Source organism: Camelus bactrianus, chromosome 13 (genome assembly GCF_048773025.1).
Source record: "Camelus bactrianus isolate YW-2024 breed Bactrian camel chromosome 13, ASM4877302v1, whole genome shotgun sequence".
In the NCBI taxonomy this organism is placed as follows: Eukaryota; Metazoa; Chordata; class Mammalia; order Artiodactyla; family Camelidae; genus Camelus; species Camelus bactrianus.
Genome location: NC_133551.1, coordinates 59,912,190 through 59,934,234, shown reverse-complemented (window position 1 = coordinate 59,934,234; position 22,045 = coordinate 59,912,190). Strand labels below are relative to the sequence as shown.

The 22,045-nt window shown below is 37.2% G+C and overlaps 2 protein-coding genes across 7 annotated transcripts in view; both read left to right on the top strand.

Annotated features, from left to right (window-relative positions):
- The first annotated feature begins 606 nt into the window (after positions 1 to 606).
- Positions 607 to 8,394, top strand: MED18 (mediator complex subunit 18). Of its 5 annotated transcripts, none has more exons than XM_045511379.2 (3): positions 607 to 815; positions 1,458 to 1,574; positions 5,746 to 8,394. In XM_045511379.2, exons 2-3 carry the CDS (start codon positions 1,502 to 1,504, stop codon positions 6,297 to 6,299), a joined length of 627 nt encoding a protein of 208 aa, XP_045367335.1. In that variant the 5' UTR covers positions 607 to 815; positions 1,458 to 1,501; the 3' UTR covers positions 6,300 to 8,394. The 5 variants fall into 5 exon arrangements, with proteins under 5 accessions (XP_045367335.1, XP_045367334.1, XP_010946265.1 ...); XM_045511378.2 differs by having other exon boundaries at positions 607 to 828; XM_010947963.3 differs by having other exon boundaries at positions 608 to 815; positions 1,497 to 1,574.
- A 3,440-nt stretch (positions 8,395 to 11,834) lies between these two features.
- The window catches only part of PHACTR4 (phosphatase and actin regulator 4), a 95,041-nt gene continuing 84,830 nt past the window's right edge, over positions 11,835 to 22,045 (top strand). For both annotated transcript variants that reach the window (XM_010947958.3, XM_074377049.1), the window contains exons 1-2: positions 11,835 to 16,862; positions 19,028 to 19,147. In XM_010947958.3, coding sequence (XP_010946260.1) covers positions 19,135 to 19,147 — 13 coding nt within the window. In that variant the 5' untranslated portion in view covers positions 11,835 to 16,862; positions 19,028 to 19,134. The remainder of the gene's footprint in view (positions 16,863 to 19,027; positions 19,148 to 22,045) is intronic.

Sequence of the window (22,045 nt, the reverse complement as noted above, 5' to 3'; positions counted from 1 at the left end):
TGCATTAAATTTGTAACATATTGCATTAATTTGTTGTTGTTGTTGTTGTTACTGAGTTTTTTGGTGTTCCCTTAAACTTTTCGCTCCAGGGAGTGCCTCAGTCACCTCTCTCTGGTACCCTCTTTGTCTGCATTTTATATGCTGGACACATAAGCAGCGTTCAATACATATTCGTTGAATTTACTTATCTCTCAATATTTTTAAATTGATATAAAATAAACACAGAAGAATGAACAAATATTAATTCCACTGTTGAGCTCCTAATTGTTCAGAACAGTTTGCTAAGCAGTAAACGGTGGCTTTTCTTTTTAGCCTCGGGTACCGAACCAAAGGAAGTTTTTGTCTTGTAACAATCTCTCCTCTTTCTTCTGCGGTTCTCTTCCCCAGGTTCTCTTTTTTCCCTGTTAATTCCATGAGATTTTCTGGACAAAAACGTCTCCAGGTCGTCACATTTGAAAAAAAAATACTTTCCCAGAGGGCGGCCTATGACGTCAAGACCCCAGACAACTCCTAGAGAAACGCTCTAAAGGCGGCCGCCGTCTTCCAAGCAGCGTCGCGTTTTGCGCATGCGCTTCTGCTTGCAGGGTAGGCAAGGCTTTTTGTGCCCTCTCGGCACCCTTACGTCTCAGGTTGGCTGTGTCTAGGTTTGTGCGACCGCGGTTTCTCGCCGGAGGTGGGAAAAGGAGGAGGAAGTGTTGCGCTATTCTGGGGTCTTTAAGTTTAAGGCTGGGCACTAATTGTCGCTCAAAAGCTCCGAGGTGTTCGGGTGGATATAATTCCCCGCTTTGCGAGAAGAGTCTAGAACGCACGAGGAGGTGTGTTTTTGGTGTAAGTGGGCATACGTTCTTGATACTGGCGTAGGAGGCCCAAAACATCATCTTAAAAGAACTTCGAGCTTTCGCCTGGTGCACTTTAATGGGCGTTTTCAGAGAGGTGGAACCTTAGACTTTAATCTGGTCTTGGTTCTGCCACTGATTTGCTGTGTGTCCTTTGGCCCTTCCCGAGTCTCAGTATCCTCGTCTATAAATTGAAGGATAGACAAGGTTCTTTAAGTCACCTTTAAGTTTTTATAAATGTTATTGCATGTCCATCATGTCGTCTGAGCCACAAAGCCTTGGAGGTTCAATATCGTTGGCCCCATTTTATAAGGAAGACTTTGAGCCCCAGGGTGAGAGGTTTGATAACTTCCTTATTGCACAGAAAACTTTTAGAGGTTTCAGACCTTGAGACTAAAAGATTATGCTATAATTCCATGATCAGGTCTCCTTTGTATATTTCTGTGTCATCCCCAGCCCCTGAAACTGGCCTATAGCAGTTACTCAAAAAGTTTTGAATGGATAAATGAATCTTTTGATGTCAAGGCTAATGACCCAAGCAGATCTGGTGTCTTTCCACATGTCTGAAGTATTAACAAGTAGAACTCTTCTCCAGCTGTATCCTGTGCTTTACTTTACTAGAGGCTACGAATCCAGTTCTGTTGTTTTCATCTTAAACAGATAACATGGAGGCTCCTCCAGTCACCATGATGCCTGTTACTGGGGGCACCATTAACATGATGGAGTACCTGCTGCAGGGTAAGTGAACTAGGGAGCTTGGATTACCTGTCTTCCTCTTTTCTGTTCAGCTTTCATGGAGATGAGAGGCTGTTATGCAAAGGCAACCTGCATGATTCCTGGCACCCAATAGGAATTTTCTTTCTTTTTTTTCAGTTTACATTTAATTATGGTCACAAATACATAACATTAAATTTACCATCTTAAACATTTTTAAGTGTACAGTTCAGTAGTGTTAAGAACATTCACTTTGGTGTATAGCTGATCTCTATAACTTTTCCATCTTGCAAAATTGAAAATTTATATAATTCCTTTTTCCCCTCACCCCAGCCTTTGGCAACAAAGTTTATACTTTCTATTTCTGGTTTTGACTACTTTAAGTAACCTCATGTGAGTGGAATCATACAGTATTTGTCTTTTTATGACTAGTTTATTTCATTTAGTATGATGTCTGCGACGTTCACTCATATTGTAGTATGTGACAGTATATCTCTTTTTAAAGGCTGAATAATGTTCCATTGTATGTATATACCACATTTTCTTTATCCATTCATCTGTCATCGGACATTTGAGTTGCTTCCACCTCTTGGTTATTGTGAATAATGCTGCAGTAAACATGGGTGTGGAAATACCTCTTCAAGATCCTGCTTTGAATTCTTTTGCATATATACCCAGAAGTAAGAGTAATGCATATGGCAATTCTGTGATATTGTTACAGCTTCATTTCATAGATCAGGAAACAGAGATCAAGTAACTTGCTCAGATGAGAAAACTCAAGACCTAGAGAGGGTAATGATTTTCAGGAGGTATATAATGTTTAGTGGAAGTTTGGACTTTAATTCAGATCATCCATTGAGTGACTTACTGTGAACATAATAAAGTTATTAATTTTCACTCCTCAAGCTGCCCTTCCTCAGTCTTTCCTGTCAGTAAGTGCCACTGTCATTCCCCAGTTGCCACGCATTCAGGAATGAATCCCCATTTCTTACTTTACCTTCACATGTAGTCCATTTCTAGTCCTATTCATTTTACTTCCAAAGTATATATCAGATATATTTTTTCTTCCCCTGCAGTACCTCACCCTGGTTTATCAGCCTTTGCCCAAATTGTTTTAGTAACCTCGTGCTTATTACCATACTTCCACTTTTGATCATCTGCCTCTTCCCACACAACAGCTGATCATCTTTTTAAACATTATTTTATTGTTAAAAAAAAGTCAAATAAAGAAGATAGAGATTAATATAGTGAACACTCCATAGGATTTCATAGGATGCCACATCTAGAATTCAGCTTCTACCATGGTACCATATTTGCTATATCTTCCTGGTTTGGCTGTCTTTAAAGACAATTTCAGACCTCATAACATTTTACCTTTAAACACTTTCAGTATACATTTCTAAAATACAAAGATATTTTCCTTCATAACCCCAATACTGTTGTATTATTATTTTTAAAAATTAATAAAATACTTTTAGTATCATCTAATATCTAGTCTATATTCAAGTTTTCCCCAGTTGTCCCAAAAATGTGTTTTGTATCCAGGATACAATCAAGTTCCTCTTAAGTCTCTTTTAACTTGGACCAGTCTCCCCTCCTACCTTTTTATGCCGTGACCATGTCCTGTTGAAGAGTCCGTACCAGTTTTCCTGGAATGATCTTTTAAAAATGTAGATCCAGTCATGTCTTTCCCTGTGGTGTGGAGAATGAAGTGTAGCTCTATTAGCTGCCCCATGGCCTGAGAATAAAATACAACTAGTATTATTATTTTAGATAGATATTGTTGCTTGTTAACATAAGGACTGTACATATGGCCTGCATGCTTTGGCCCATCCCAAACCCCCATTTCATCATCATCTTCCATCTCGCTCACTACACTTCAGCCAGGCTGATATCCTTTCACTTCTTTGCTTTCCCCAAGCACTTTCCTGCCTCTGTGTCTTTGCACTTGTTGATCCCTCTGTCCACACACTTTGTTCCAGCCCATCAAATAACTATCTCACTTTTACCCTTCAGGCCTCTGCTCAGTTGTCATTCCCTTAGAGAGACCTTCTCTGACTATGCCAAAGCCTCAGAGAGGTCTCCTCTCTCCACCCCTACCAGCTGCTCTCTATCCCATCTCCTTTTTATTTCCTTGTATTTCTGTTTACTTATTTTTTATTTCCCCCACTAAACTAATCTTCATGAGGGCAGGACCCCCTATTTCCTAGCATAGTATCTGGCAGAGCATTCAGTAAGTATGTATTGAATGAGCCAGCACTTGCAAAGCTCCTCAAATGTTTGAAAAATGAAAAAACAGGTCTGGCACTATTGTGAATGTAGGACTCGTTCCCTGCTCCCATGATCTTCTGTCCTTTGATTACTGGGACCTGATATGTTACTCTTCCTCCAACACTACCCATTTCCAAAAATTTAGTCATTTGAGTCCTACTGTGAATATTTACCATAGTTACAGTAATACGTTGTTATTTACTTTAACAGATTTATTCGATAAATGAATGTATTCCCAGCATTGGAATATCAGCAGTGGGGAAAGAAAGATAACTTAAAAATCAATACATAATTGATACAGTGAAAGATGACTAAAAATTGAGGTGATAATGCTAAAGAAAAATAAAGCAGAGAAGTGGAAAGAGATTGGAGAGAGATACGCTATTTTACTTAGGGCAATCAGAATAGAGATCTCTGATAAAGTGACATTTGAGCAAAGACCTGAACAAAGTGGTGGCGTAAGACATGCGGATATCTGAGAGAAAAACATTCAAAGTATAATGACTAAGGGAAAGGACTCTGCAGAGAAATACTTTGTCAAATACTTGGCATTTTCAGGAAACAGCAGGAAGAGCATTGTGTTTGGAGAGAGTGATCTAGGGGGATAGTGGAAGGAAATGCTGTTGGACAGGCAGCAGAGAGCACAATATATAGCATCTTGTAGACGATGCTAAAGACTTTGGGATGTATTGTGAATGACATTGGAAGCCATTGGAGGGTTCTGAGCAGAGGATCATCATTATCTGCCTTACAGCCTAAAAAGACCAGTTGGCTGTTGAGTGGAAAAGAAAAGAAGAAGGCAAGGGTAGAAGCAGGATATTGCAAAGACCAGGCAAGAAATGAAGGAGACGTGGACTAGGTGGGAATGACTGAGGGAGTGAGAAGTGGTTGGATTCTGCATTTATTTTAAAGTATGGATTGGGTATAGGATGTGGGAGAGAGAAAGGGGTCAAAGATGATTGTGGTTTTTTGGTTCAGCAACTGGAAGCAAAGAGTTGCCGTGTAGTATGATAGGGAAGACTGCAGGAAGAGTAAGATTGTGGAGGAAAAATCAACAGGTTGGTATTGAACGTGTTTAGATGAAGATGTCTTAGGCATCCAAGTGGAGAAGTTGAGTAGACCGTTGGAGGAATGTCTGTAGTTCATGAGATATAAATGTGGTAGTCCTCAGGGCATAAGTGATACTTACAACCATAGGACTGAATTAGGTCACGAAGGGAGGAGGAGATTGTTGATGGAGACGAGGACAAGGATTGAGTCCTGGGATCCTCCAGTATTTAGGGAGGAGGAGGAACACCCAGCAAAGATGACTTAAAAGAAATGGTCAGTGAGCTAGGTGAAGTACCAAGAGTTATATCCCAGAGGCCAAGGGAAGAATAGATTTCAAAATTGATATAATCTCTAACAACCATGTGAAATGCTCCCAGGAGGATGAATAAGATAAGAACAAAGACTAGTTTATTTCTGTGAGGCAGTTCATCCTCTTTTAGTTAAATATATTACATGAAAATGACATGTATTTTTTCTATAGATGGAAAACTTTTGTTTGCTGGAAATAGGAAACCATTTTTTAAATAAATGACAATGAAACAGTATTATTATTTTAAATAGATACTGTTGCCTGTTAAATGCTCTGCGCCCAAAGCCGGCTGGAGATTAACATTGTTAGAGAAGGCCTGAAGACTTTCTAGTACCAAAGACAGTGCAAAAACAAACAAACAAACAAAACAAAAACTGAAAGGGAATTAACCTGTTACATAATATCTTTGCAGTATAGCCCCTTAAAGTCTCATGTATTGACCCTATGCTTTACAAAACACTGCACTAAACTGTTCTGGTTTTTCATTTTGGTCTTTTCAATCTTTTGCTAATTCCATTACCCAGAATGAAAGATGGGACTCAGTAGTGCTTTTTCCTTCTTCAGGAAGTGTTTTAGACCATAGCTTGGAAAGCCTCATCCACCGCCTTCGTGGTTTGTGTGACAACATGGAACCTGAGACTTTCCTTGACCACGAGATGGTATTCCTCCTTAAGGGCCAGCAGGCCAGTCCATTTGTTCTGAGGGCCCGGCGCTCTATGGATAGGGCAGGGGCCCCCTGGCATCTGCGCTACCTGGGACAGCCAGAAATGGGAGATAAGAACCGCCATGCCCTGGTGCGTAACTGTGTGGACATCGCGACATCTGAGAACCTCACTGACTTCCTGATGGAAATGGGCTTCCGCATGGACCATGAGTTTGTTGCCAAGGGACACCTGTTCCGTAAGGGTATCATGAAGATCATGGTGTACAAGATCTTCCGCATCCTGGTGCCAGGGAACACGGACAGCACGGAGGCCTTGTCACTCTCCTATCTTGTGGAACTAAGTGTCGTTGCACCAGCTGGGCAGGACATGGTCTCTGATGACATGAGGAACTTTGCAGAGCAGCTGAAACCTCTGGTTCACCTAGAGAAAATAGACCCCAAAAGGCTCATGTGACTAAGGCCTGTCCACCATGGGGGCTTGTCCTCACCTGTGACAAAAAAGAAGACATTATAATTGCCCCATTTCACCATGCCAGCCAGGCATTCTTCCCTCAGGAAGGAAGACAGTGAGAACTTAGTTGGGTCTTTGCACTGTTTTCCTCATATGGCAAGTTCACTTTCATGACAGCCTTTCTAAATTCAAGGCTAAGGATAACATGGAGAATCTGTATAATCCTTCTGCATAAAGAGGGGAGACTGGAATAATGTAGCTTTGGAGGAGGAGAAATATCTTGTTTTGCCATATGTGTATAAGGTTTGTTAATAGAGACTGTGAGCTTGAATTGTGTGGTAATAAAGGCTATAAAGAGAAATGTCTATAATTCTGATTCTTTACCCCATTACCCTGCTATTTGGGGTGGTCTCATTACCAGCTGGAGCAAAAACATGACAGTTTTTAGTTTTAATTTTTGAAAGAGATAGTTTTTACCTTTCATAAAAGTAACACATTTTTAAATACGAACAAAAATAAGAAAAATAACCTGTAATCCTATTATTCAAAGAGATGTACTATTTCTGTTTTGTTTTATATCCTTCTAGTCTTTGTTTTGGGAAATTTATATATATGAGATATATTTATTTTAGAAAAATATTCTGTATATACTGATTTGTAATCTCCCTTTTGTTTAATTTATCATTAACATCTTTCTGGGACATTCGGCGACAGTGTTCTTTTACAAAAACTTAGTTTATTGAGTTCTTATTATGTGTCAGTGATTTCCAAAGTGCTTCAGGTATGTTAATTAATTTAATCCTCACAACAGGCCCATTTTATAAACAAGGAAACTGAGGTGTGGAGAGATTAATTAGCTTTCCCTGAGCTATGCAGCTACTAATTAGCAGAGTTTATATTTAAATATTGATCATTATAATTGCTATTTGTATCCTATCATTTGGGTTTTCCGTAACTTGATTCCCCTACTTTGGGATTTTTAGTTTGACCCCAAGTTTTTGTTTTTATAAGCTATCCTGTAATGCTAGTGCTTTTAATTAAATTTCTGTTTCATTCTATGATTAGTCTTCAGGATAAACTCTAGGGAACTGGTGAGTCAGAGGATATACACCATTTTAATTCTTCTGCTATGCATTGCCAAATGCCTCCCAGAAATGTCCTAGTTTTCACTCCTACCAGTTGTAAATGAGGTTTCCAACAGAGTTGCCAACACTGGGTGTGACCATGAAAACTTGTTTTTCTCATTTGATGATAAATGGTGATTGGTTTTAATTTTCTTCTAAAAATATTCATCAGTGAGGTTTAAATTTTTATATGTTTACTGGACATTTTTTTCTTATGTGAATTCCCTTTTGTTCATTGATTGTTCATTTTATTAATTTGTAAACAGCTTTTATATAATTTCCCATTTGAGTTTTAATTTAATGGATTTTTTTTAAGTAACAGTTCTTAGTGGGATAAATGTTGATCATTTTAACACTTACAGAGTTTTTCATACACTGGAGAGCGTTTGGCTTTTTAAAAATTGTAGGTTACTCAAAATTATCATCTTCTGGAACCTCCGCTTAGATAATACCCCAGTTGAGGTGCATTGGACAAATCATAATTCTTTTTGGACCTCAGTTTGCCACTCAAAAGATTATATGAATACTCTGTTAGGATGCTTTGGGCAAGTAACAGAAAACATATCCCAGGCTGCCTTAAATGATAAAGATGGTATTATCTCATCTAAGGATAAGTTCTAAGATAGGACAGCTTCCAAGTTGATTAGCTGGTTATTTCTCTGGCTCTGGGATCCTTCTGTTGGCTTTCCCTTGTGTATTTTCAAGCTAGCTTCTCCCCTCTTCAGTTGCAGATTGCACAAGTAAATCTTGTTCCTCCTTCCATAGCATATTAGTAAAATGACTGAAGCAAGGCCTTGTTCTTCTTTTGTAGCCTGCCCCTTCATTCCTAAACTCTACTCTCATTCTGTCCAGTAGGCACTGATTCTGATATATTTGATATATGTCTGTGATGCTTGTCTTGTAAAACAGAGTTATGTAAATATGTTCAATTCATATAAGTGTGCTATAAAGGTTCCTTTTCTTACTTTTAAAAATTGTCATTGCTTTTGTGATATTCTCTTGTCTCTGTATGTAAACCTAACTCACGACTTTGAATTTTCATATACTTTTGTATTATCAGTAATGTTAATACTTAAATAATGTTTAACTCTGTTTTAACTCATATACTTCTAACAACAATCCTATGAGGTAGGTATTATTCCCATTTTATAGATGACAGTGAGGCACACAGATTACTCAAGTTTTCTTCCATTGTAAGTGGTGAAACTTGAATTTCAACTCAAGCGGTCTAGTTCCAGAATCCAGGAATGTAACCACTGCATCCACCATGTTTTACTCATTCACTTTTTTGATAATAGAAACCTAGATTGCCTTCAACTCTTTTACCATTAAAAATGCTAAAATAAGCGAGTTTGTAAATTGATGTGAATATTCCTCTGAACTATGTAATTGAGCATGCTCAATTTTGCCAAAAATTTTGAATTTACTTTTCAGAATGGCTGTACTATTTATATTTCTATCACCAGTAAGCAAGAATTCTTATAACCACATTTTCACCAGTCTTTGGTGTTTTCTTTCCATCTTTCTAATTTTTGCCTATTTGGTAGAAGTAAAGTGGCAGCTCTTGGCTGTTTTGATTTGCATTTCCTTGATTATAATTAAATTTGAACCTTGTTTTTTTTGTGTATGTGTTTAGCATATGAAACTAAGGTGTCTATACCCTTTGCCTATTTTTCTGTTTGATTTCCTGTCTTGTTGATTTGTAGGAATTCTTTGTATATTCTAGAAATTAATCTTTCATTTGTTTTAAATATGGCAAATGCTTTCTCCCAGAGCCTTTTTATATCCTTGGCCTATTTTTTTTCTATTTGATTTCCTGTCTTCTTAGTTTGTAGGAACTGTATGTATATTCTAGACATGATTCCTTGTTTGTTTTAAATATTGTGAATACCTTCCCCCAGATTGTCACCTTCCATTAACTTTATGATGTTATTAATTAAGCAATGTCCTAAATTTTGACTTTATAATTTGCAGTTTTGTTTAGGAAGTCTTTATTTACACCTGAGGAACACAGATTTTCCTGTATTTTCTAATACTGGCTTTGTAGTTTTGTTGTTGTTTTGCCTTTTGTGGGGGAGGAGTAATTAGATTTATTTATTTATTTAATGGAGATACTGGGGATTTTACCCAGGACCTCGTATATGTAAGCATGTGCTCTACCGCTGAACTATACCTTCCCCTGCTAGCTTTATAGTTTTAACTTTCACATTTAGGTCTTTAATCCATTGGGAGTCCACTTTAACTTAGTTTCAAATAAAAATCCAGGTTTTTTTTCTCTATACAGTAATTTCATTTTTCTATTACCATCAGAAAAGCAATCTTTTGAGAGCTTTGTAATGGCACCTTTATCACATATCAGATTCCCATATATATACTTTATTTCTAAGCTCTCCATTATATTCTACTGGTTCTTTCATTAGTGTGGTTTCATGGTAGAGCCTGTTCTACCAGTAGGGCAGGTATCCCTACTTTCATTTCCCCCTGAAAACAAACAGCTTTTGTAGACATTTATTCTTTCATATTCACTTTAAAGTGAATTTTAGTTTCTCAACATTACTACCAGAATTCTGGGGGGATCTCTATCAAGTGTGTATAGATTCAGCACCCGCGGGGAGAACTGACATCTTTGTGTGGAACACTTCTTTGCCAGAATTCAGTGTGCAAGCTTCCTTCACCTCTGGTCTCTGCTAAAATGTCAGATAAGCCTTTCCTGACCACCCTAAGTTAAGTAGCACATTCACTCCCCATCACTCTCTTTTTATGTTATTTAATCTTTTTCATAGCATTTATTACTATATAACTTGAGATTACATAATCACTATTTCTCTACTAAAATGTAAGATTCACGAAAATAGATGCTTTCTTTTGTTCTCTGATGTACATACCCCTAGGACCCAAAACCATGCCTGACCCACTCTAAATATTTGTTAAACAAATGAATTAAATATTTATATTACTGAGGTTATTCCAATTAAGACATTTATTCAGATCTTATGTCCCTGAATAGAGTTTAGGCTTTTTCTTGATAAACTTCTGAGGCGTTACCTTATAACGGGAACATTGCCTGTCATTCCAGTAAACAATGTTGTCTGCCATTCGAGTGGTAACAAATATTGCCCACCATCAAGGCATCAGCTACTACAGCTGCCTGCACCACCCACCCACAACCAGAGTGTGCCCAGAGGAGAATTCAGGATGGAGAAAAATAGGAAACATTCTGTGCTCCAGATTCATATCTGGCTGTATATCTAAGGAATAATTTTAATGAGTCCAGACTCTTAAATCCTCCCATATATAGAAAAGCACTAAAATCATTAACTTGAGATGTCTATTTTTTGTGATTAGCAGTAATCTTTTTTTTTAATTGAAATATAGTAGATTTACAATGTGGTGTTAATTTCTAGTATACAGCATAGTGATTCAGTTGTACGTACATATATTCCTTTTCATATTCTTTTTCATTATAAGTTATAAGGTATTGAATATAGTTCTCTGTGCAGTACAGTAGGACCTTGTTGTTTATCTATTTTATATATAGTAGTTAGTATCTGCAAATCTGTAACTCTCAACTTATCCCTCCATCCCCATTTTACCCCCTGGTAACCATAAGTTTGTTTTCTGTGTGAGTCTTTCTGTTTTGTAAATGAGTTCATTTGTGTCATTTTTTTAGATTTCACATAGAAGTGATATCATATGGCATTTTTCTTTCTCCTTCTGGCTTACTTACTTAGTATGACAATCTCCAAATCCACCCATGTTGCTATGGATGACATTATTTTATCCTTTTTATGGCTAAATAGTATTCCTTTGTACATATATAGCACATCTTCTTTATATAGTCATCCGTTGTTGGACATTTAGTTTGCTTCCATGTCTTGGCTATTGTAAATAGTGCTGCTGTGAACATTAGGGTGCATGTATATTTTCATATTAGAGTTTTCCTCTTTTCTGGATATATACCCAGGAATGGGATTGCTAGATCATATGGTAACTCTATTTTTAGATTTTTAAGGAATCTATACTGTTTTCCATAGGGCTGCACTAAATTACATTCCCACCAACAGTGTAGGAGGATTCCCTTTTCTCCTCACCCTTTCCAGCATTTATCATTTGTGGATTTTTTAATGATGGCCATTCTGACTGGTGTGAGGTTTGAGAGACAAATAGGTTCTAGTTCTAGCCATGCCATTGACTTGCTATACGGCCTTGGACACATTGCATCACCTTCCAGAGAATTCATTTCCTCATCTGTCAAATTGATAATAATACCGTCATCATGTAGAGGATATGATGAACTAACCTGTGTGAAGTCTTTCAACACAGAGCCTGACAAGCTGCCAGGATTTTCCCTTTCTGTCCTGTGATCACTCCTCGAGCACAAGAAGGTCACGAAGTCTCTATCCTGTCACTTCTGACATTGGATGGCAGATAAGTATCATCACTTGTTTTACATTTCGCTGTGTTCCCTACACAGTAATTTGTATAGCTTGGCTTCTACTGCTACCATTTAATACCTGTTTGTGTCTTGGGCAAGTTATTTATACTCTCAGAATGTCTATTTTCTCATCTATAAAACAAGCATAACTACAATAGTACCTACTTCATAGAGTTGTCATATGAATTAAATGATCAATATGCATAAAGGCCTACCAGGGGGCTTGGCGCATATAAGTGCTTAACATTTGTTAGCTATTTTTCAATTTTAGTATTATTTATAAGACTGCATGCTTCCTAAAGGGAGGAATTATGTTTTGTAGTACAGCATAATGTTTAAGAGCACAGACTCTGGAGTCTTGAGTTCAGATCTGAACTCCAACCCAGGTATGTTGCTCAAGTTGGGCAAACCTCTCTAGGTCTTACTTTTGTTATCTGCAAAATGGGGATGATAAAAGAACCGAGTTCCTAGAGGTTGTTGTAGGGATTAAAGGAGATCATACACTCATTTGGTATTTAACAGAGCCTGGTGTATTGATTTTTTTTATGTCTTTTTTAATTGAAGTATATAGTCAGTTATAATGTGTCAATTTCTGGTATACAGCATAATGTTTCAGTCATACATATATATACATATATTCTTTTTCATATTCTTTTTTATTGTACAAGATATTGAATATAGTTCCCTGTGCTATACAGAAGAAACTTGTTGTTTATCTATTTTATATATAATAGTTAGTATCTGCAAATCTCAAACTCCCAATTTATCCCTTCTCATGCCCCTTCCGTGGTAACCCTAAGTTTGTTTACTATGTCTATGAGTCTGTTTCTGTTGGCATATTGACTTATTGAGCAATTATTATGTGCCAGGTAATGTGTTAAATGTTTTATTTAGCATTGTTCTAAAAAGTTTTTTTTTCTGTGACCTCCATGATCCCTATTCACAGCATAACCTTTCAAATATTTACTGAATGAGTGAGTGAGTGAGTGAGTGAATTAGTGAATGCTGACTTGTAGACCGCAAGAATCTTGCCTGCCTAAGCTGGTTTGTCCCAGGTTAACACTCCTCATTCCTCTGTGATGAGTTAGTGTATAAGCCATGAGATTCAGCATCTGTAAAAAGCAGGTTATGGAAAGGGAGCAGATTTTAGACCTTGGTTCTTTTACTCTGGAGAAATCACGTATTTTTTAGCACTTGAATTTATTTCCCAGAACTGGTAAAATGAGTTTTTAAATGTTGCTATAGGCGAAAGTGGTAGATTTATAACATTCAAGGTCACAGAGAACACAGAGAAAGGAACACCTCTTTGGGGGAAATAAAAATCAATGCAACTGTTCTTGAGAGCATTTAGCCTAAGGAATTAAGGATGTGCACAAAGGTCCAGTGTAAGGCTGGTCATCTTACTGATGTGTATAACAGAAAAAATGGAAATAATCTAGATGCCTCATAAAAGGAAGTGGAATAATTAAATGGTATTTCATCCACACAATGAGATACCTTGCAGCCATTCAAAAAAATCTGCAGAAATGAATTTAATGGCTTGGAAAAATATTCCAGATAGTTCACTTACTAACTTTGTGACCGAAGGCAAATTGCTTCTGTGCCTCAGTCTCCTTATCATTAAATGAGAATACTGATACTGCCTTCCTTATAGAACTATTGTGAGAACTAAATGAATTATTACGTGTAAAACTACTTGGAATTGTATCTGGCCCATAGTAAACATTATGTGGCTATGAGCTGTAATTATTATTATATGAAAAAAAAGTTTAAAAACAACATGTATATTTTGCTTTTTTTTTTTTTTTAATGGAGGTATTGGGGATTGAGCCTAGGACCTCATGCATGCTAAGCATGTGCTCTACCACTGAGCTGTAGCCACCCTCCTTAGTACATGCTATTTTTTATAAAGCACGAACTAAAGAGAAAATAGTACGAGAGTAAATACTTCAAAATGTAAATGATATGAGAGTAAATACTTCAAAATGTTAATGGCTTTTGCTTGGTGTTGGAAATAAGCTGTACTTTTTATTGTTTTTCCTTATCTTATTTTCTTTTATGTTGAATATATATTTCTTATGTAACTAAAAAGTAGTAATAATTTAAAACAAAACAAAACAGAAAAAGATCACTGCTTTAGTAGGGGAGTAAGAGTATCTGGAATTTTCCACCCTGTCTGTGTCCTGCTTTTTAGCTGATGTGATAGGTATGACTGCAGAGGAGGAGTCAGTCTTCTCTATTCCCTTTAAAAGGTGATCTCCCCTCTTTCAAAGGAGAGAGGATCCCACGCTCAGGATGCCCTTCGGCAATGGCAGGTTCTTAGTAGTAAGGGACCCAACATATAGAATCAACACAACACTGAACTCTAGAGGCAGACAGGACGTGAGTCATCACACTGGCGTTTTGTCAAGTTGACTATAATTGTTTCTATGTTTTTTCTTGGAGATATGACTGTGAAGTGATGAGACTAATTAAAAAAAAAAACAAATATATCAGAAGACAAACATCTAAACAAGTGAATCCCTTTAAAGTACTAATTTTGAGAAATTACATGCTTATTTATAATTTTTGGCCATTGTTCAAATAACTTTTTGGATTTGGGGGGAAGGGAAAGGCAGAAGTCAAACCAATTCACTTCAGAATTAGTTTGTATGAAATATTTTTCTAGCTACTAACTTATTAAAATTATGATAGCAAGTGCTTGTTTTAGATGCAGTGAAATGGGTATTCTAACATTTCTAGTGGCATTATAAATTAGTGAAAACCTACTGGAAAATAATTTGGAAGTAAATACCAAGAGCCATCAAATCCTTACACCCTTTGATCCAACAGCCCCACTTCTGGTAATCCAGGCTGAGGAAATAAGAAAAATATGGGAAAAGCTACATATATTTCATAACAATCAAAAACTTGAAACAACCTAAATGTTCAGCAAAAAAGGTGGTTAAGTAACTTCTGACATACTCACTCGATGAAATATTATGCAGTCATTAAAATTATTATTATGAGGACTACAGCAACTTGAAAATATGCTTATGATGTAATTTTAAACTAGGTTAGCATGTTATAAATTATACGTACACTATTACTTCTATTTTTAAGACTGTATATTAAGGAAAGATAAGCAAAACACACCAAAATGATAGCAGTTGTATTAAAGAGTTAAGCTAAAGATCATTTTTTTCTGTTTTAATGTAATTGGACTTTATTGCTTTTACCTTTAAAAATTACTTTATTTTAAAAGAACAAAATCCATATAAAAGCCATATAAGAAAATCCGTCTTACTTCATTTTCCCCTGTACCTTAGTTATTCACCAACTTCTAATTATTTCACAAATTGAATTTATCTTTACTGAAGATAAAGATTTGCTACCAATGAAGATATTAAAAAGAATGTGTCATAGACCCTATAGACATTTCTGAATTGGGTATCCCAAAAATGTTCTGGAGAGTAGAAATATCCCTGGAGTAAGTGTACTGCCTCCAAGGTGATGACAACTTGAACTAAACAATATTCATTTGTACATATAAGGTGTGTCCTGTTTTAAAATAATCAGTCATAATACTGTTCTAGGTCCCAGACTGACCTAAATTGGGCCCACTCCTGAAATTCAGTCCTTATTCGATATGCCTGATGAGGTAGGCGTCCTACAGGTGATAATCAGCATTACCTTTTAATAAGCACTTACTATGTTCTGGGCACTGTGCTAAAAAACTGCAAAGACTGTCACATTTTAAACTCTTTCAGCAATCTTTTGAGGTAGCTATTATTATCCCCGTTTTACTGGTAAGGAAACTGAGGCTCATGGAGAAACAGCCAAGGTCACAGCTGTGAGAGGTAAACTCTCACGACTCAACTGCTGCTCTGTATTGCTCATCGTATTTGCATACGTTTTTTGCAGGAGAAGGGTGCTTATATTGATGAGGAGAAAGAGAAAAGCTTGCACGAGAAAGATAGCCTGATTCTGTGTATGATATTAGTGCCCCCCACCCAGCCTTGAGGACCTGCCTGTATCTGAGCCCTGTACAGAAAGGGGCTGTAGGTTAAAGCTCTTTTCCTCTGTCGTTCAAAGTCTCAGGCAGAGCTACTCTGGGGCCCAGGTGACAAAATGTGACAAGGTAGAGGAAAAGGGTTCTCATCTACCCTTTTCTGAAATACACTCCACTTTGTTACACTGTGGATTTTGAGGAATTGCTCTGTTACTTTGAGGCAAGGATGTTGGTGTTGGTGTTGGTGAGTCTCAACCCAGGCCAGGAACTCTATGAGCCTCCTCGGGCAGTTACATTGGTGGCCAAAGTGGGAACAGTGGAGTGTGATGAACATTCCTTGTCTATGTCTGGAGTCTTACAAGAGACCTCTGAGGACTGTGTCATTTAACCAGATAAGACGTGGCAGGTGGGAAGGGAATGATTTATTCCCTGAGACCTAAGGAAGTTCAAGTGATGATAAATTATCATCATATTTTGTAAAGAAACAGGGTTTGGGCAGCATTTCCATATGCCTTGTGAACATGGATCACCTGAAATGCAAATACTGGAAAAACTCTAATAAATGGCACTTAGAGAAACAGGAAGAAATAATAATCCAATAAAGAGAACTGAGAAGTAACAGCAAGTGGGAAAAGTGTTTCTAAAATAGCATTGGCCAAACCTGATGATCATCAGAAGCTCCCCAACCAACCCAATTAGAATCTTGGGTATGGACCTAGGAATCTGTATTTTCCCCTTATCAGTCTCTCTAGGTGAATGTGAAGATCTCTGGTTTAGGAACCATTGTTCCAGGCAACTCATCACCAGAACTGCACATCATTTTCAGGTGTTCAGAAATTAGATCTTATGGTTGGAGGCAAAACTGGTCCCCTCTTTTCTGCTTTCTAGGAACTGGAAATCTAATTAAAGAAGTGAGGACAGATCTCATAAGGACTTCAGGGCTGGAAGTGGGTCTTGAAAGATGAGTACATTTTCAAAATGAATAAGGAGAAGAACATGGATGAAAGAAAGCAAAGGTAGGTGAGATGACAGTGAGTCCTCCAATTCTAATTTGTGCAAATAAACTAAGATTTGACCCAACAACTCCTCTTTTAGGAATTTATTCCAAGAAAACTATTAAGGCTGGTACCTTTTGCTGTTTTATTCACAATTACAAATAAATAAATAAACACTAGAAAGAACCGCAGTAATGATAGAAAACAATTCACACAGTGAAATACCATGCAACTTTGTAGAATGTTGTTGTAGAAAAGTTTAATGCGTGGAAAAAAGTTCACAATATATAAAGAGAGAAAATCAGGCTATAAAACAATATATCAGATATGATCCCAATTTTAAAATGCATATGTGTGTGTACTAGAAAGAGATATAAAATATTAATGGAATGCTAGGATTATGCATAATATCATTTTTTCCCATTTTGGTTATCTGTATTTACCATTTTTCTGTACTGATTGTTTCCCTCCTTTTTTTTTTTGAGCACTGTATTGTGGAAAATTTCGAACACACCCCAAAGTAGAAAGAGGGTTTAGTAAACCTGCATGTACCCATCACCCAGCTTCAATAATTACCAATACTTTGCTAATATTGTTTCATCCCTGTATCCTCCTACACTTTTTTTTCTGGAATATTTTAAAGCAAATCCCAGATACCATGTCATTCCATGCTTAAATACTTTAGTGTCCATCTCCAACTTACAAAGATTTAAACAAAAATATGCCATTATTATATCTAAAGACTTAACAATAGTTTCTTAATGCCACATGATAGTCAACTATTATTCACAGTTCTCTAATTGCCTCAAAAACGTCTTTCTATCATTGGTTTGTTTCAGTCAGGACCAAAAAAAGGTCAGTATGTTATACTCATAATGTAATGTCTCTTAGCTTCCTTTTACTCTATAACATTTCCCTCCCCTCTCCTTTTTTTAATGCCAGTGATATCAAGTAACACAAGAATCCAGATAATCTGGTTTATAACATACAGCTCAGTCATCCCCTCTTGATGGTCCCTACAGGGAGGTCTCCCTGTCCACCCCTGATCATTCCTTCATGTGGCGGAAGGGATATTTAACTCTTACCCCACAGGACCTTCTGCAAGAACCTTCATATTCAACTGAAAAGGGCAAACTCAAGATAGAAAGTTACTTAAACCAGCCTTAGTTGCTTTGAACCCTCTTTCCCATCTGAGGGATCTGATGATTGATGCCAGAAAGCCCATCACCTTTTGGAGACCCTGACCTAAACTATTGGCCCTTCAGGGTGATTGATCCTAGAGGCAGGAAGGCACTGGTGTGGCCAGAGGCTGGTAATGGTGGCTTTAGGCCCAAAGCTATGATGTTACTATCTTTTTTTTGTGTTTATATATTTTTGGGTGGGTGGCAGGGAGGTAATTAGGTCTATTTACTTATTTATTTTTAGAGGAGGTACTGGGAATCGAACCTAGGACTTTGGGAATGCTAAGCCTGCTCTCTACCACTTAAGCTAAACCCTCCCCCTACTATCTCTTTTTTGCTTGCTCTATTGCCTGATTCTGGGAGAGCACGCATTTTACTACTAACCTGGTCAAGACAAGCTGAATGAAGGTAAGAATCAGGTCAGGCTCACTTGGATCTATATTCTTAAGTTTAAAAAAGAGAATACAATAGCAGCAGAGTTCTTGAATGCAATAGTCTTCTGTATGTCATTCTCTTCTGTATGTCACTCTACTGCTCCAGTCTAGATAGGCAGTGCTCTATGTGTGGATCACAGTTGTCATCCTAGAATGTTCCTTCCAGCCTCTTGGGAATTCCCTTTGCTTCTCTCTTCTATTGGCTTCCCTGTTTCCTGAATCCCATGCTTTCTTTCTCTTAAAAAAAAAATTAGATATAAGTGACATATAACATTATATTAATTCAGATGTACAATATAATGATATAGTTACATTTCCCCCCCCGTGATGAGAACTTTCAAGACTTACTCCGTAACTTTCTTTATCTTTGTTTGCCCTCTAGTTTTGGTGGCCGTATCTTATAAAAGAACACATTAGAAGTAAAATGTTATTAACACCTTGTATATCCGACTGTGTCTTAGTCACCTGTTAATTGTTGGTATCGGTGGTTTAACAGGGTATAGAATCTTAGGTTGAAAATCATCGTCTTTCAGAATTTTGAAGGTATTCCTCCCTTCTTTTCTACTTCTAGGGTTGCTGTTAAGTTTGAAGCCATTCCAGTCTCTGATCCTCTATATGGGATCAGTTTCTTAACTTCCTGGAAGCTTAAAGAATCTTGTCTTGGTCTGCAGTATTCTGATGTTTCACAGTGGTGAGTCATAATGTGGGTCTATTCTCATTCATTGTGAGGGATACGACATGGACCCTTTCAAACTGGAATCTTATAGAAATATTCTTGAATTATTTTATGCTTTCTTTAACTCTTTTATATATATTCTCTCTTTATGGAACTTTTATCCAGCTATTTTACTTCCTTGACTGGCCCTCTAATTTTTTTATCTTTCTTTCTCCTATTTTTCTTATCTATGTCTTTTTGCTGTATTTCTTAGGAGATGTCCTTCTCTTTATCTTCCAGTCTTTCTTTTGGGCACTGACCTCTACTTTCATGTTTTTTTTTAATTTCAAAGGACTTTTTTCCCTTCTGAATACTTTATTATTATTTCATATATTCAGGTATCTTTTCTTCTATTTGAGGATGTGCATGATATTTTTTAAAATTTTCTTTCTCTGCATTGTCTCAATTTCTTTCAAGTTTCTTTTTTCTGTTTGTTTTCATCTCTTTTTTTTCTGTTAGAGGAAAGCCTCATGTCTGGTAATCCTTAGTTTTCTGCCCATGAATAAAGGTGGGGGACTAAAAGCTGATTGGAAACTCTTTGCATGAAGGGGTGAGTCATTGACCATGAGGTTATTTGTGCATGAGGTCATTTGTCCATGAACCAATGACAATGAGGAACCTTTAACTCGAAGACCTCTCAATGCCATTATCTTTAGATCTGTCACATTGGACTTCATTTTCCTCAAAGAAGAAAACTCAAAAAAAAAAAAAAAAAAGAAGAAGAAGAAGAAGAAGATTCATCTTCCCAGGGGGTAAAGGGCTGGCTACCAGAATTCTGGGAGCAGAGTATGGAAAAAAGTCTACTGATTCCCCCTATTTTGGTATGATGCTCTTAGCTGTGCCTGATGACCCCTATGACTCCAGAGATTGCTTTTGTTTCTCAAGAGAATAAACCTCCATATTTCTGCAGAGGTGGAGGAGGGGCAGTCACTGGGAGGGTACAGTGGCAGAAGACAATATACCTTCAACTGGTCCTTCTTATTTTAGTTGCCCTTCTTGCCCTTCACCCCCACTTCCAGGGATACCAGTGACATGTTAATTCCTGAACATATCCAGGCTGCTTCTCAGCTTTCTCTAGTCTCAGGTCCAGGATTCAGTGTTCTTGGTTCTGCCAGGCCTATTAACTCTCATTCATCTGTTCCTCACTGTGAAATTCTGTTGTATTTATTACCCCCTGTCCCTTTCCTTATGCTTTAAAATAATCCTTTATGAAGTGGGATGGGATTGGGAGGGGAGGAAGTGGAAAGGAAAATTACATGCATGAGAAATTACAGCCATTGTCTTTATCCAGAACTCTTTCATTGTTTTTTTATGGGGCTGTACCGTATTCTCCTACTTACAGACAGGCAAGTTACTTGGATTTCTCTGTCCTTCAATTTTCTCATCAGTAAAATGGAAGAAATGATGCTACCTACTTTATACTATTATAAGGATTAAGCAAAATACCATATTTAATTGCTTTTAAGAAGCAAATTTTTCCCAGATTTTTACATCTCTGGAATCAGAATGTTTAGCAGAGGTCCAAGTATGGTGTAAACATTCAATAAATGATTACCTGAGGTTCAGTGAAATATGGTAATACACATTACACACTTTACAGAGTGCTTGAAACAAAGTTTGCAATAAATGTTGAAGACAGGATTGCTGTTATGCACACTAAAACCTGCTTAACATTCTGAAACCTGCTTATTCTTTTAATACAATCTTGTGTCCATTCTTCTACATCAGTAGAAGGAGATCTACCTTACTCTCTTTGAAGTTAAATGATACTCTATAGAATAGATGTTCCATTTAATCATTCCTCCATGGATGAACATTTATTTTTCAATTTTTTTGCTGAAATGCCAATAGTAAGAGCACTAGTAATAGATCCTATGTTAGTATTTCTGTAAGATAAAGACCTATAAGTGGAATCACTCTGTCATACTCATATGGAAAATGTCTACTAGGAATTTCCAGAGTAAAAGAGGCACATGAGTGACTAATCAAAATCCTGATTTAGGTAGGCAATATGTGATTGTGGAAAGCACACTAGACTTGAAGACAGAAGACCTGCATCCCAGTGGTAGCTCTACCGCTCATCTTGGGGACTATTTGTTCTTTCATTTATTCAAAAATATGTACTGGATTCTGCCTACTCTGTGCCAGGCAGTGTTGGACACTAGCAATACAGAGATGAGTAAAACTCAGTCCTTGCCCTCAAGAAATTTACAGTAATCAGTGAAGAGATGGACACATAACCAGATGCCACTTGCTCACTCTGTGACCTTGGGAAGTTGCTTAACCTCCTGAATGTCCGCTTCATTTTCTGTAAAATGGGTAGCAGTTCTTACACTACAGAGTTGTTGTGAAAATTACATGATAATGTAGGAGAAGTGCCCTGTACAGTGCCTGGCACATATATGTACTCAATAAATGGAAGCCATTATTATTGTTTGAGTACTGGGATAATTATAGTAAGTAATTTGTTATAGTTGCTGTGATAGAAGTTCCACCTCTTTGAACTCATTTCTACAGTATTAAACAAATTGTTAAGAGACAATAATATAGCATATACAAAGTGGCACTAGATAAGTATTAGGTTTTTTTGTTACATTCTTATGTTGGGACAAAGGGTGAATGAGCAGATGGATACACAAACATCCATTTGTTTGAACACAACAGTGCAAAACATATGTTTGAACACAACAATGACAATGATCTTCCTGGTCCATGTGTCATAGAACCAATTCTGGGCACTTCCTTAGCTACAGAGATTTCACCTCTGGCTGTGTCTGAACATCTGGAATGAGGCCACATACTTCCCTGCCCACGGCCACAAATAATCATGGAGACAGGATGTTCATTTGGCCCCTGCCTCCCACAAGGGATTTT

Excerpts from the sequence above, each read along its gene's own strand:
- MED18 (XM_045511379.2), top strand. The coding sequence starts at position 1,502 with ATGGAGGCTCCTCCAGTCACCATGATGCCTGTTACTGGGGGCACCATT. Across the intron at positions 1,575-5,745 it reads GATGGAGTACCTGCTGCAGG|GAAGTGTTTTAGACCATAGC; the intron begins GTAAGTGAACTA and ends TTCCTTCTTCAG.